Genomic DNA, 14,742 nt, shown 5'->3' on the forward strand with positions numbered 1-14,742 from the left:
TTGGACGTCGACAAAGCTGAGGCCGCTGTTTATCGAAGAGGATTGAGCCGAGAGAATCCCATTTCCTCTAATTTCAGCTTTTTTTACACCATTAGGATTGATGATTCAATTTATTATCTTCTTATATCCCCATTCGGGGGACTTTTATTTAACTACACCTTCTGAGTACCGTAGCCTCTGATATCCTTTGCAAATCCCCAGACCATATCCTCGACCTTGGCGTTCTTATCAAGGATTAGTCCCTTCTCTATATCGATGATTGCCAGCGAGTATTTTCTGGAAGAGCGTGCATCACGGTAAAACAGCACCTTCATGGCCTCGACGATGGACCTTTTAGCAGTTTCCAGGTCCGTGTTTTCGACATCGCTTTCAACATCGACAACCTTCCTCAATAGTGGCAATGCAAGGTGAGCTCCGAATCCGGTAGCAAGCGAGGGAGCCGAGTAGGTAACTCCCAACAAATTTACATACTTCAGAAATGGCTTGGCGTCCTCAACACCGGCCACAATAAGTGCGTTCCACAGTGGGTTCATTTTGGATCTCCTACTGTACATCACGTTTGCGAGATATTCAAAAACGTAGCTGGGCCTCAAAGCTTCTTCTTCGTCTGCATATTGGTTGTCGTAGTTGTTTTCCGTCTGCATTTCTTCTAGCAGATACTCTAGTTGCTGCATATCTGATATGTCTCCCGATATTCCAACTACAGTGTTGCGTCCCACTGGAATGAGTCTCTCGATATCATTGAACCGCAGAAGAGACCCATATGAACCGAGATTGTCTGCTGCAATCACCACACCTCCATTGTATTTCATGGAAATGACAGATGTACCGGTTACAATCGGCTGCTGTGTGTGCATACTTGGATATGGAGATGCATTGGCAATCGTCTTATTGTATTCGCCGTACACTTCGTTAGAAGGTCTTCCCCATTCAAAAGGATCGTGATTCATTGTGATATATCAATTGTTGTAGTCAGTTTTCTAACAGCTGTACGAGTGCCAGCTATAACGTTCCTTTCTTCGGAAAACCTATCAACGAGATGACTGTGCCATGTATCTTACTTCGCTAAGGGTGGCAAACTAAACTTCTTAACATTTTAAGATCATTGTGTACGTAGCGATGGTGAGCAGGTTCACTGCCATGCTCGGTCTTTTATACAGATGGATGAGCCAAAGCAGTTACTGAATGGCATCAGTTAGTTTGGTTTCTATACGCTAGATACTGCTATTTCATTTAGACCACAGAATACTCTTCGGATTTCAGACTTGCAGTGACGTCGAATGGAAGTTGAGCGCCGTCTTCTTCTTGAGAGCTCATTACCTGGCCAACACCCATGCCTGTAAAGGAATTGTGAGCTCTATAGTTGCTGAAAGCGACGGAAACAGGGAAGAAAGCGTCTTCGTATTCTGCTTCGAGCGTGAGTGACACAGCACCTGTCGTGCCCGCTTTTATGGTAGCAATCTTGATAATCACTCCATTCTCGTCGTCAACGCTCCCAACAGTAGCGCCTAAATCATTGAAATCCTCGTTGATACGGACGTTTTCAGTGTAGATTGGAATCGCCACACGAACATCATCAAGGTCTTCCGCATACTCCTCTGCAGTTTCAAGTTCAAATGTGACATCAAACAGACCTGGATCAGTTGCAGACGGAGACACCCATGAAGAAATGCGCAATGGTGCCAAAGCGGCGTCATCAGTAACCCCTACTTTGCGCCACCTGAGAACAGCCAGACTTTGGTCGTTGAATGGGAATGCCTTCTTTTGGTCCCGCAGTCCAATGACGCCAGAGGTTAAAAACAAGTTTTTGTCAATATTAGGATGCGTCTTGAATTGGAAAGACTTGTCTTTGGCGTCAATATGTGAAGGTAGGCTGATTCTGGCATGAGCCAATTCCTGGTTGTTCACACGCAACTCCAAACTACCCTTGAGCTCAGAACTTTGAACATTGCCCTCGCGTGAAATTTGTGCGCTGATAAGTTCCTTTACGGAGATTAAAATACCGTTGTTGGCCGGCTTCTCGGGTTCCTCAATCTGCAAGGCTGAGACTGTAGATGTGCTCTGTCTAGCAGGCTGTTGTAACTGAGACGCCGCAGCGCTCAGGCCGCTTTTCCTGCCGCCGCCAAGTTTGAGTCCTCTACCACCTCCTACCGGACTGTCCGAAACATTGACCGGAATGTCTGCAGCAGCCGTGCTTTTTTGTTGTGTCTGATAATACGACTGCTGAGCTGCAGCGGAAGCTTGGCTGTAATAACTACTGTACGCGTTGGATAAATTGGGGTCGTTTGACGAGTGAAAACGCATGGCATCTAAACCGTTAGTAGAGGGTATACCCATTTTCCGTTCATGTTCTCTTCTGGAGATTTCCTTGGCTCTCCGCTTCCTCTCTTCTGCTGCCTCGAACTCTTTGTTTCGCTCAATAATCTCTTGAATTTTCTCTTCGTGTGATTCCATAGACAGATATGTGTTGATCTGCGTCAAAGACAGGTTTTCTTTGTAGCCCATGGTTATGACTTCGTCGAACGAACCCAAAATTTCGAACGCGTTCTCGAAGATTTCCTGCTCATCAAAACTGCTTAAATATGAGTTCATACTCTGTGCAAACAGCTTCAATGTATCCAAGTCCTGGATTATGTTCGACTGTCGATTCGTAATCAAAATGATGTAGTAATCGTCAAACGGCTTGTAAACGTAGCGGACATGTTCATCTTCTACAAAGGTGTGTTGCGAGGAAGAACTGCTAACCAGTCCCTGAAAGTTCGAGAGAAGCTCCGTTACACGGTCCTTGCTGATATCCCTAAACTGCCTGGAAAGCAAGGGTTTTCCTTGCCTTGTAATGATGGAAACAGCGATCACTACCATTGTAACTCAGGCTCGAATTGGTGCTCTTTAATGGATCCGATCAAACTTGACAGTACTGGTTTGTTGTCCCTATTTACTTGAAAAACTGGACAGGTAAAATTTAGTTAGTCGTAGATCGTGATATTTGAGTTCAAGCTTCAAAGTGTATTCAAGGTCAATGGCATCAGTTCATCGATTTGAGGTCTGAGTCTTCTGTGTATTGCCGTTCTTTCAGGCCTTGAAGATTCAATGAGCACCAAGGACCTCTTCAAGTGCTTGTAAACTGTAGACTTTGGTTATGTTGAAAGTAGCATCAATATTCGAGAAACAGTGTAAGAGATTCCGGTCTAACTGCAACAGGTTGAGATTTAAGGCTATCTGACATATCAAGGAAGCTTTCTCTTTTGAAGCAGTGCGGAGGCAGTTTTGGATAAATTGTCATGTCAATTATGACTCGGTCTCTTCCGTCACGTCATAGAAATCCATTTGACATACTGTAACATTGAGCAGAATCCTTGACTAATCTAACTCACACCCAACTATGTATAACACTATTACAACGAGATAGGGACATACATCAGTGTCTTTCTTCCACATCTCTTTTCCGTTTGAGAGCACCTGGTGAATCAGCATCGAGAGAGTTCGGACTGAGGTCCTCGACCACAGGTTGCCCCACAGGTGGAGGACCTATCTCGGCAGGTTGCTCTTGGACCCCATTCTCCCCGTCCTTTTCGTCGTCAGAGGACATCACAATCACCTCCGTTTCTTTGCTTTCAGGCTGCTCGCCGTCGTCCAGCAGAACTGGGTGACTTTCATCGTTGCTGAAGACCCGAATGTTGGAAAAAGTAGCTTCACCGGTCAACATTTCCACCAGGGAATTGTAGCGCGACACAAATCGCGACTTTGTGCTCACATTTACGGTGATAATCGTGGGTACATTTGGCTCACACTTTTTGATAGAATTGTCCTTGAGAATCTTAAACATCGACACGATGTCATTGATAGTGATGTCCTTGTTGTACATGTTGTCTTCTTCGAGGGTTAAATCCAAGTCAGGGAACTCCATTTGCAACTCCCGTGACAACAAATCTAGTGGACGATTGGTATTCTGTAAAAATAATCGCAGTCGACCAAATACGATGTGACAGCCACGATGTAAATCAGCTGAATCCTTGCATATTATTTTACTACTGTCCCATTCTCCAGCGTTGTCTCCATCGTACTCCCCTAGCAGTAGGAAATCTCCATCCTTGTAATTGACCCTTATCTGGGGAGCTTTTGCGCTCAACAGTTGTTTCGCAGCTTCATTTACCTCACTTTCAGACACTATATCAATTATTGAGTCGTTATCGCCATCCCCTTCGTTTCTATCATCCGGTTGGCTAACATGATTAGTTTTCTCTTGAAGGCCTTTGTCATCACCGACAGTAACATCCGTCTCTGGAACTCTCACATCTTCCAAGTTGAAGGTGGTTTCGTCCTCTTTTATTGGTTCCTCGACTTCGTTAGAAGCACCATCCTCGGGTTTTTCAGATGCTTCTGGTTCGGCGTTTGTTTCTTCAGAATTGGGTGCTTTGACATCTAAACTGACCTCTTTTGAAAGGCTTTCCACAGTTGGAAGACTGGCAGAAGTACTTTGAGCCTGTACTGGCGCATCAGGAGAAGCTTCATTCATCTTTACCGGCTTTAGTTTTGACAACTGCAGCTTACCTTGAGGCAACTTTCCTGTTCCATATTTAATTAATTAGAGTAAAGTAGTATAATTTAGTTTTGACGCTATCATTGTAGAAAAACCCTAAAGCTGGAGTAAGGAGTGATTTTTACATTACTAGAAGCTTCTCAAAACGTTTATGTACGGCATAAATTGAGCTTAACTCTGAGATTGAGAAATGCAACGCGCTTGTGTGCTAATAGCTTTTGACTGTTTTCAATTAAGGTAGTAACCTTGTAACCAGATCAATGACTTTATGGATGCTACGGAGACCTAAAAATTGTTACGAAAATCACATATAGGGTGCAAATTGACTGCATTCTATTTTTCCATTCGAACAAGTCCACGTCTGTCCTATTCGCCGCTACATACCGCGCATTAATTGCAAGAAAGATATACAACTCAGGAAGAACTCTTGGACGACAAAATGGAGAGGGAAGTTCCCTATTGAAACCACTTAAAACCTTCGCTGCTCAGCACAAACTGCTTCAAGCCTACGTTCAACATCGGGGGTCTACGTCCAGCGCTAAAATTTCCCTTTTTTGGTTTTAGCGTCCGCTTAAAGGGCGGCAGTCAGAATTCGTAATGACTTCTCCTCGAGCCGAATATTGTCTCACTACAAGAATGACGCTCGTATTTACGATCCCTTGAGTTTAGGCAACGAGCTAAAACGCAACTCGCTGGAACGTAAATGTCAAGGTCCTTATCTCAAGAACGTCACATGTAACGCATCGGAGTGAGATTCATCTGTTCCCGAAAACACTTTAAACCCTGAACAAAACTGAAATACAGTAAGGTCTACCTGGCTCTACTTTCAAATCTATCGATCTGTTGGCAAGCCGAGCATTTCCTACTCGTAGGCCTCCCTTGATCAAATGGCACCACAGATCTTAAAACGTGATCACCAAAATTTTTCGAGATTTCAGTCTACTTCAGCTACCTTTAAACATCAGCACCCTACCAGAACAGAACTGAGTATAAGTCATACCTACAGGCAAAGAGCCAGCATCCGATGTCAGCAATTTCAGACAGTGATAGTGAAACCGAGGTTGTATCGCGCAATCTTTGTGGTGTCGTTGATATCGGTTCGAATGGTATCCGTTTCAGCATATCATCAAAGGCCTCTCATCATGCAAGGATTATGCCATGTGTGTTCAAAGACAGAGTCAACATTTCATTGTTTGAGGTGCAGTACGCTGCAAATTCTCTTGAGAAGGCACCAATCCCCGAGGATACAATCAAAGAAGTGAGCGCTGCCATGAAGAGATTTAAATTAATATGTGATGACTTTGGGGTACCCGAAACAGGCGTGCGGGTGGTAGCTACAGAAGCAACGAGAGAAGCCATCAACTCTAGCGATTTCATCAACGCAGTTTTTGAATCAACGGAATGGGACGTGGAATTGCTAAGCAAGGAGGAAGAGGGTAAAATTGGCGCATATGGAGTGATATCTTCATTCAATTTCGTCTCCGGGCTTTACATGGACTTGGGAGGCGGTAGCACTCAGCTCTCATGGATAAGGTGCGTAGATGGGGAAATCAAGATGTCAGCAACACCAGTTTCATTACCTTATGGCGCTGGTGCCCTTTCAAGGAGAATGAAGCAAGAGGATAAGCGAGATTTGTTTCTGGAGATCAGAAAGGCTTACGAAGATGCCGTATCCAAGATAGACATACCACAGGAAATGCTGCGGGAGGCTGAAGAAAACGGAGGGTTTGACCTTTTCACATGTGGTGGTGGCCTTAGAGGCATGGGTCATTTGTTGCTCTCAAAAATCAAAGAATATCCCATTCAAACCATCATTAACGGCTTCTCCTGTTCTTTTGAGGAATTCTCAAGCATGGCAGACTATCTGTTCTTGAAAGGCAGCGTGCCCAAATCCAAGAAAATCTTCAAGGTGTCTGAGAGGAGAGCATTGCAATTACCAGCAGTAGGTTTGCTAATGAGCGCAGCATTTGAGTCTCTACCGTCTGTGAAAACAGTTCATTTCAGCGAAGGGGGTGTAAGAGAAGGTACGTTGTATTCTATCTTGCCGCGGGAGGTCAGAGCACAGGATCCGTTGCTGGTTGCCACGAGACCTTACGCTCCTCTACTGGCCCCCAAGTATCTCGAACTTCTTAGAGCAGCTATTCCAGAAAATGAAGTGCCCCGGATCGTGTACTCAAGAATAGCGCCTGCATTGTGCAACCTGGCCTTCGTTCATGCTTCCTATCCCAAGGAACTGCAGCCCACGGCGGCGCTGCATGTCGCAACCACCGGTATAATTGCAGGGTGCCACGGTCTCTCGCATCGGGCCAGAGCATTGATTGGAATCGCCCTCTGCAACCGATGGGGAGGTGATATTCCGGAACAAGAAACCGAGCATAAACTGCTGTTGCAAGATGTCGTTCTTCGAGACGGCAACAAAGTTGAAGAAGAACGAGTTGTTTGGTGGACGCAATACATAGGCACGATTATGTTTGTCATATGCGGTGTTCATCCGGGTGGGAACATTCGGGACGGATTGTTCAACTTTAATATTGAACAGAAGGTTAACGTGGAGAAAGACTTGCAAAATGTGGTTATTGACGAGAAAACCAACGCGGCGCCCCCCAGGCGCAGAGAATTCGAGGTCATTGTTCGCATCAGCAAAGATGATCTCAAGACAAGTGCTTCTGTAAGGGCCAGAATCATTACGCTACAGAAGAAAATTCGTAAACTTTCGCGCGGAAGCTCCGAAAAGGTCAAAATTGGAGTCCAGTTCTACGAAGATAATTGATCGATATTTGATAAAACTCAGCATACAATCTATACTGACCATACCCTTCGCCTACATCCTATGCAACTTATCGTTCACGGGTGGACCGAGCATATGTACGTACGAAACGATCTTTAATCCCAGTAGTGGCATTTGCCACTTAGAGACGACCGCCTTTACTCTACAACTATAACTTCTGTGAAGCTAGCTTGGAAGAAGTCTACAGACCAACCATTTCGTTACCTGAGAACTAAGGCCAGTCAATGAGTTCGCTTGTGGATCTTGTAAAGGGCTTGAATGCCGCGTTTGTTAGTGGCGACAACAGGAGTTGCCAAAAGCTTCTAACGCCCATAAAGATCGAGTTGATCAAGACGAATCTACTGGTACCAGATTTGGGCAAGGCACGGAGCAATGATGGCTATTTGAATGATTTAGAAAGTGCACGGAGAATACTAGAGATCGGGGCACTTTGTAGTTTGAGAAACAGAGACTTTGAGTCATTCCAGAACTTTTTTTCACAGCTAAGGGTATATTATTTCAGCAACATTCCAAAACTGGAAGATTCAGAAAACAAGTCGAAGCTGATCAGTCTTTACTTGCTGATTTTACTGTCGCAAGGCGATGTGACCAAGTTCCACTCGGAGCTAGAGTTCTTGGGCAAAAGACTGGAAAATGTTGAAGAAGATGCATTTTTGTCATATCCTATAAAAGTGGAAAAATGGTTGATGGAAGGCGCCTATCAGAGGGCTTGGGACCTTTTGAAAGGTGAGTCCAAGATCGATGAGTTCAATATCTTCACACAGACGCTCATGGACGCCATCAGAGAGGAAATTGGACGCAACACAGAACTGGCGTACAAGAGGCTACCTCTTTTTAACATCAAAGCGTTACTGTTTTTCAATAGCGAAAAGGACACAGAACAGTTCGCGCTCAGTAGGGGCTGGAAGGTCGTATCTGGAAATGTTATTTTCGATGAGGAGGAAGCTTTAGAAAAAGAGCAGCATATCACAATCGTTGAGAAGACTCTAGATTACGCCATTAATTTAGAGAGCATTGTATAGGATAAATACAACAAACAAGTCACACACAACTTGGAAATACCAAATCTTTAGTATTTATCAAGTATATAATAAAAATCGACTTTTTCAACGTGGTAAACAACAACTGCTTTTAGCCAGTGGCATCACTTTGTATAGTGGACTGCGCTAAGCAGTAGGGACATGATAGGAGAGTTAGTTCATTATTCGTTAGAGAAGAAAAGAGAAAGGGTCAAAAGCTGTGGAGAGTTACAGCCCTTAGTTGACCACACCAACGGACTTGCCGGCAGCAAGTCTCTTCTGCGTCAACGCGGCAATGATGGCGGCACCAGCACCGGAACCATCCTCGGCTGCAACAATCACGATTGGGTATTCGCTTACGTTCTTCTTTTCCTCCCAGTCGAAAATGTCTCTCAACCCAGCACCGGCTCTTTCGTTGAAGCCTGGGTACATGTTGAAGACGGAGCCGTCGGCAGCGACGTGCGCGGTCTTGTAGCCTCTCTTCTTGCAAACGGCTGCGATACCACACACCGACATTCTGGAGGCTCTAGTACCGATCAATTCACATAGACGTCTGATCAACTTACGCTCGCCAGATGTGGTTTCGATGCCCAATTCGTTTTTGAAAATGTCGAAGGTGTCTTCGAGATTCTCGAAGGGGTCTTCCTCGACTCTGGCTGGGTACGAAGTGTCCATGACGTAAGGCTTTTCGAGCTTGGATAGGTCTTGGCCTTCGAAGATGAGGCCCTGAGAAGCCAAATCGATCAAAGCCAAACGCAATAGCTCACCCAAGTAGTAACCAGAGGTCATTTTCTCGAAACTCTGCTGGCCTGGTCTTGGCGATTGCTTGTCGATCAAGATGTCGTACTTGGTTCTTGGAAGCGTGACAAGTTCGTTGTCGAAGGAGCCGTACTCGCAGTTGATGGCCATGGGCGTTTCTGCGTCGAGGTCTGGGCCCAAACGGCCTTGCAGTTTTTCGATTCCGCCACAAACGTCAAAGTAAGCACCGTTGACACCGGTACCAAAGATACATCCCATACGGGTCTCGGAGTCGGTGTACATGGAGGCCACTAGAGTACCGGTGGTGTCATTGATAAGGGCCACAACGTCGATGGGGATATTACGTTTTTTGAGTTGTTCTTGCAACATGGGCACCACATCTTTGCCCTCGACACCTTCAATGTCGAAACCCTTGGTCCATCTCTGTAGGAACCCTTCGTTGATGCGGTCCTGGGACGCTGGGTATGAAAATGTGAAGCCTAGGGGCAAAGCCTGGGAAACACCGTTGGGGAACTCTTCGACCAAAAACGTCTGTAGACTGTCTGCGATGAAAGAGAAAAGGGCGTCGGAGGATCCGGTACGCATGTGGTCTGGCAATTTGAACTTGGACTGGGTGGTGTCGAAATCGCGGTTTCCGCCCAATTTGACAAGCACCACACGCAGGTTGGTGCCACCGAGATCGATGGCCAAATAGTCACCCTGTTCCTTACCGGTTGGGAAATCCATGACCCAACCTGGGATCATAGGAATGTTTCCTCCCTTTTTGGAGAGACCCTTGTTGAGTTCTCCGACAAAGTGTTCGGTGACTTCCTTCAATTTGTCAGCCTTGACGGTGAAAATCTCTTCGAAACGTTCGATCTGTTCTAGCAGACTGGACGACACGTCGGCCATGGAGCCTTTTCTGGCAGGAGGTTTCTTTGGACCTAGACGAACCATTTTTTAATTATTTCAGAGTAGAGAGTTTGAGTGGGGTGTGTGAGCTATACAACGTTTGACAATGTATTGACAATGTAATGACAACCTTTTGACAATCTATTGACAATCTATTGACAACTTAATGTAAATGAATCTAGCACTGGATCTCAAACGAAAACAAAACCTATACGAAGATCCAAAATTCTAAGGTTCCCCAAAACTTTCCCCGGGCTATCCTTTATATACTTGTATAATGTAGTATATCTGCCACAACGCACTAGCCCATTGCACTAGCCCACTACACCGGCCCACTACACCGGGTCTACTACACCATGCCTAGTATTATGAGGTGATTGAATTTTTGCCCTGGTATGGCTAACCCAAAAAAAAAAAAAAATTGCAGTAGCTAGCTTCCTCTAGTGGATGTAGGGCACCGTAGCGTGCCGTAGTAGGGTGTGCAAAAATCGGTTGATTACGTAGCCGGAAAAACGTGGAACAAAAGGAAAAACCCAGATTTGGTTTTTTTCCGGATTGGAATGGTTTTTCCGGGTTCCGGAAAGAGCAACACGAAAAAAAAAAAAAAAAAAAAAAAATCATCCGAGCGGGGGAGACCGGTGGCGCACGTAAGGGCAAAACGCACCAACCGGAAAAACAAGGGGTGTATGGGCGTGGAAAGCGGGCTTGTCTGTAGGAAGGAAAGTGGTGGATGCTAATAGCGCGGGGAATTAACCCGGGGAAGCCGTGAGGGGAGGGTGTGGAGGGTGGAGGGTGCGGAGGGTGTTGGAGGATGTGGAGTGATGGTACAATTGAGAGCGTCAGCGATCGATTGTACACAAAGCTGGAAATAAATGGAATGATGGGGAAAACAATTGAGAGCGTTAGCGATCAATTGTGATTGAAGATGGCAATAGGCATAAGTGAACACTTGAGAGTGTTAGCAATCAGTTGTGAGGAGTAGACATATATACTAAGATAGTTGAACATTGAGAGCGTCAGCGATCAATTGTGAATTGTAGTAACGACTATTAGCATTGCTGAACAATTGAGAGCGTCAGCGATCGATTGTGAACAAGAATGACAATAAGCACAATGGAACAAGTGACAGCGTTAGCGATCAGTTGTGAGTAGTGGACATATATACCAAGATAATTGAACAATGAGAGCGACAGCGATCAATTGTGAATGACAGTGATGGCTAGAAGTACTTTCGAACATTGAAGGCCCCGGTTATTCATTGCAAATAGTAGAGAATATTGTAAGCACAAATGAACAACTGAGAGCATCTCCAAACGACTATTAGCATTGCGGAACAATTGAGAGCGTCAGAGATCGATTGTAAGGTGCGGGTATACTTTCTAGAAAAATTCAACAATCGAGAGCGTCAGAGAAGAGTACATATAGTGACAAATAGAGTAAAAAATTGGTAGCTGACGTTCTCAATTGTGAAGGGCAGATAGAAGCTCACAAAGTAGAACAATTGAGAGCCAGCAGAGAGAACTAACAAAGTAGAACAACTGGAGCCAGCAGATAGAACTAACAAAGTAGAACAACTGAGAGCCAGCGATCAATTGTGAGAACGACATGTAGCGAAAAACACATTAGAACAATTGAGAGTCAGCGATCACCTGTGAAAATCAGAACTGGCTATTTCCAATGTTAGCCGATTGAGGGCTTATCAGCTCCCTTACAAGAAGCACACATCCACACTATCAAAGTTGACCAACTGAGAGCAGCCGGCTCAATTACAAGAAGCAGATAATCCTACTACCAAAGTTGACCAATTGTCACCCTCAGCGATCAATTTGAACCACCTTCGTATATACTAGCAATGGAGAGCACCTCAGATTAACTCTTAACAAGATGTTGTTGGGATTGGTGAACTATATGGTATAGTGTCAATTGCGTAATCGGAAAGTGACATATTAGTCTAAAATGACATCTTAAGCGCTAAGGTGAATTGAATCAATCGTAAAGATATAAAGCAACAAGACGTCAACGCTATGCAGGATTTGCAAGCAATCCAGAACGTTTATTAAGCATCCTTACTAATGGCTAGGGTCTAGAACATTACCTACTGTTTGCTATTGTTGCTCCAAAAATCGTTTAAATATCCGTGGTTTGGTCAAACCAAATGTACCAAACTCGTAGTCAAAAGAGACACGGAGAGATAAGTAAAATCCATAACCATAACCAATCACTTAGAGCAAATCATGATTGAGCAAACGAAGCAGATTAACAACTCGAACACTGCCGATGTAGTCGAGCCTCAATAGATTTTGTCGTACCTAGTTCTGCCTGGCTTCAAGTCAAAGACATGCACGTGACACGTTGACAGCGGCAGAATTGACAAGATATCCAGAAAATATAAAACTACTACTGATCTAACAGCAACGACATGGATTTCACCGAAAGTTACCACTTGAAATTGATCTCATAGCTCCTACAGCAATCGTTTCACATAAGACGTCCCAGAACGAACGTTTTACCCAGTTTACAAGCTCATCTCATTTATGCTGAAGAAACCACGGGCGGATAATTCTAAACACCTCACAGTAATGGATAGAGTCACCCAAATTTGTGACGTTCATCGTACAGCGACACTCCAGAGACAGAGTCCCTACAGATGGAGTGCCACCCATCAATTTTGATAAGTAGATATAGCTATTTGCAAAGTATCTCGATTGCTAGCGCCAGCGATCAATTGTGAAGAACAGATATAGTGACAACACCGCAGAACGATGAAGTGCGGCAGCGATCGATTGCAATGGTCATATCAAAACACTATGTAGAGCTAAGCAATTAAGAGTACCAGCGATCGATTATGAAGGGCACGGATAGCTACCAGCGAAGCCAAAAAATATAGATCATCTCAAATGTCTTGTGAGAGCAGATGTACATGCTAGCAAATCGAACAATAAACCACGGGCTCTCTCGATTGAGAAGAGCAACTACACATGCTAGCAAAAGCCAAACAATTTCGAGCATCTCTGATCATTTGTAACCAAGGGTGCTATTTATACCCATGTTGAGACTCTGTCTCTGGAGTTTAGTTGCACAATGAACGTCTCGTGGTGATTTCTTCATGCGTTTCAGGCATAAACTACTGGTCTATTGAGTTTAGAGATACCTTTTTCTGGTATGGGCCATGAACCAGGTGAGTCTGTAGCTGAACAAACGTCCCTGAAGGATGTCAAAATTCTCAAGTATTCCGGGCGCAATCACATCAATGGACTGCTATAAAGGTAATACAATCAATAACGAGTGAATCCACTCGCTGTAAAACATCCTTACCGTGAGATTAGCGGCAACTTGTAATGGTGCCAGGCTCTTGACTATTTCGTAACTTCTGTCACTGGAATCGTGTCCCGTGTATGAAATTGTCTTGAAGCTAGGCAGGCAGAGTTTCCAGCATATAGATTCTAGTTAAGTTGAACAGCTATGAGCGCCAGAGATCGATTGCAAAGATCACATATGGCTACTAGGGGCACTGAACAATTGAGAGCATCTCTGATCAATTGTGAAAATCACATGTTGCTATGTCTCAGACCCAGCTATAAGCCATCGAAAAACAAACTGTTTGCCAAGCTCACATAGACGACCACAACACATCGAAATGTTGACGATATTCAAAGCTGCTGGCGTTCTGTTGTCGAACTTAATTGAGAGCACCAAACTTTCTTATAGCCATCTTAAGAGCACTAAACTCAGTAGTTTGAGTACACTAAAAGTGATCACAATTCATCGCTACCGCTTTCAACTTATTTGATTGTGCTATCACCATTTTTTTTAAATTTCAGGGCATAAAACTTCGTTCCTCAAGCATGCCAGTAGTCATCACACCTGATCGCTTCCGCTCTCGATTATTAAACTGTACAAATAGCCGCTTATCGGCACAATTGATCGCTAGCGCTCTTAATTGATAAGAATGTGCTAGTTGCGATTGTTTCGCCTTCTCTGACTCAACCACACCCATCTCAAAATAACGTATGAACACGACTGCTGGGATTTTATTAAGACCTTTCTTGAGAAACACCACTCTTGAAAGGCATCGCAACGATATGCAGAAAAAAGTTTTTGGAATAGTGTACGAAATGTATGTAGAGTTTGCGTCAGAAACCTGTAGCGCTACGTAACGCCCGTGCTCTCCCTCGCTGCTAGTGAGATGATGGATATCCACTTGGTGCTTGCAAAGTCGAAACTACCACGCAGTAAGTCAAAAACCGCCCTACCGCCGCCCTTCTTCAGTATCCAGTAGAAAACCGACCTCTGAGAGATAAATCTTACTATTACCGAGATGGATTTTCGCAGCCCTTAGTTGACGCTTTAACACACACTCTACAACTTTTCTAAGCTTGGTGCTGTGTTTGTTTGGCAGAAATTAGTCCAATCTCTCACCAAAGCGTTGACTACCATAGCATTGAACTTTCCAGTGTCCACTCCGGTGATCATGGTGGCTTTTCCGGTCCGGACACCCTTCTTGGGACGTAGATCAGATGGGAACATTCTCAAACTACCGTAGAATGGAGACGAAAAGGATGTGTCAACGGAGACGTAGGCCTCGTAGGACCCAGTNTGGAGACGAAAAGGATGTGTCAACGGAGACGTAGGCCTCGTAGGACCCAGTAACGATTTCTGGTCTTGCAGCAATGGCCGACGCAACCTCGTCCCAGAAGGGGAGATTGAAACCGGGCAACGTTCCGTTTCCAACAGTCTCCTTTACG

At 44.6% G+C, this 14,742-nt stretch overlaps 6 protein-coding genes and 1 pseudogene across 7 annotated transcripts; 2 read left to right on the forward strand and 5 right to left on the reverse strand.

Annotated features, from left to right (window-relative positions):
* Positions 1–152: 152 nt before the first annotated feature.
* Positions 153–950, reverse strand: PRE4 (LALA0S06e08526g1_1; the record flags this gene model as incomplete). The annotated part of the gene is made up of 1 exon (XM_022772073.1): positions 153–950. The coding sequence occupies one exon, from the start codon at positions 948–950 to the stop codon at positions 153–155; it is 798 nt and encodes a 265-aa protein (XP_022629213.1).
* Positions 951–1,233: 283 nt separating this feature from the next.
* RET2 (LALA0S06e08548g1_1) lies at positions 1,234–2,862 on the reverse strand (the record flags this gene model as incomplete). Its single annotated transcript, XM_022772074.1, has 1 exon — positions 1,234–2,862. The coding sequence occupies one exon, from the start codon at positions 2,860–2,862 to the stop codon at positions 1,234–1,236; it is 1,629 nt and encodes a 542-aa protein (XP_022629214.1).
* Positions 2,863–3,418: 556 nt separating this feature from the next.
* On the reverse strand, positions 3,419–4,516 carry RMR1 (LALA0S06e08570g1_1; the record flags this gene model as incomplete). The annotated part of the gene is made up of 1 exon (XM_022772075.1): positions 3,419–4,516. The coding sequence occupies one exon, from the start codon at positions 4,514–4,516 to the stop codon at positions 3,419–3,421; it is 1,098 nt and encodes a 365-aa protein (XP_022629215.1).
* A 1,048-nt stretch (positions 4,517–5,564) lies between these two features.
* On the forward strand, positions 5,565–7,310 carry RTG2 (LALA0S06e08592g1_1; the record flags this gene model as incomplete). The annotated part of the gene is made up of 1 exon (XM_022772076.1): positions 5,565–7,310. One exon carries the CDS (start codon positions 5,565–5,567, stop codon positions 7,308–7,310), a length of 1,746 nt encoding a protein of 581 aa, XP_022629216.1.
* A 242-nt stretch (positions 7,311–7,552) lies between these two features.
* On the forward strand, positions 7,553–8,350 carry RPN12 (LALA0S06e08614g1_1; the record flags this gene model as incomplete). The annotated part of the gene is made up of 1 exon (XM_022772078.1): positions 7,553–8,350. One exon carries the CDS (start codon positions 7,553–7,555, stop codon positions 8,348–8,350), a length of 798 nt encoding a protein of 265 aa, XP_022629217.1.
* A 234-nt stretch (positions 8,351–8,584) lies between these two features.
* Positions 8,585–10,042, reverse strand: HXK2 (LALA0S06e08636g1_1; the record flags this gene model as incomplete). Its single annotated transcript, XM_022772079.1, has 1 exon — positions 8,585–10,042. One exon carries the CDS (start codon positions 10,040–10,042, stop codon positions 8,585–8,587), a length of 1,458 nt encoding a protein of 485 aa, XP_022629218.1.
* A 4,314-nt stretch (positions 10,043–14,356) lies between these two features.
* LALA0_S06e08658g lies at positions 14,357–14,737 on the reverse strand (annotated as a pseudogene). Its single transcript is given in 2 exon segments — positions 14,357–14,593; positions 14,597–14,737. Coding segments are annotated over 2 exon segments (378 nt in total).
* Positions 14,738–14,742: the final 5 nt, after the last annotated feature.

The sequence above is a fragment of the Lachancea lanzarotensis genome, scaffold LALA0S06, assembly GCF_000938715.1.
Source record: "Lachancea lanzarotensis genome assembly LALA0, scaffold LALA0S06, whole genome shotgun sequence".
In the NCBI taxonomy this organism is placed as follows: Eukaryota; Fungi; Ascomycota; class Saccharomycetes; order Saccharomycetales; family Saccharomycetaceae; genus Lachancea; species Lachancea lanzarotensis.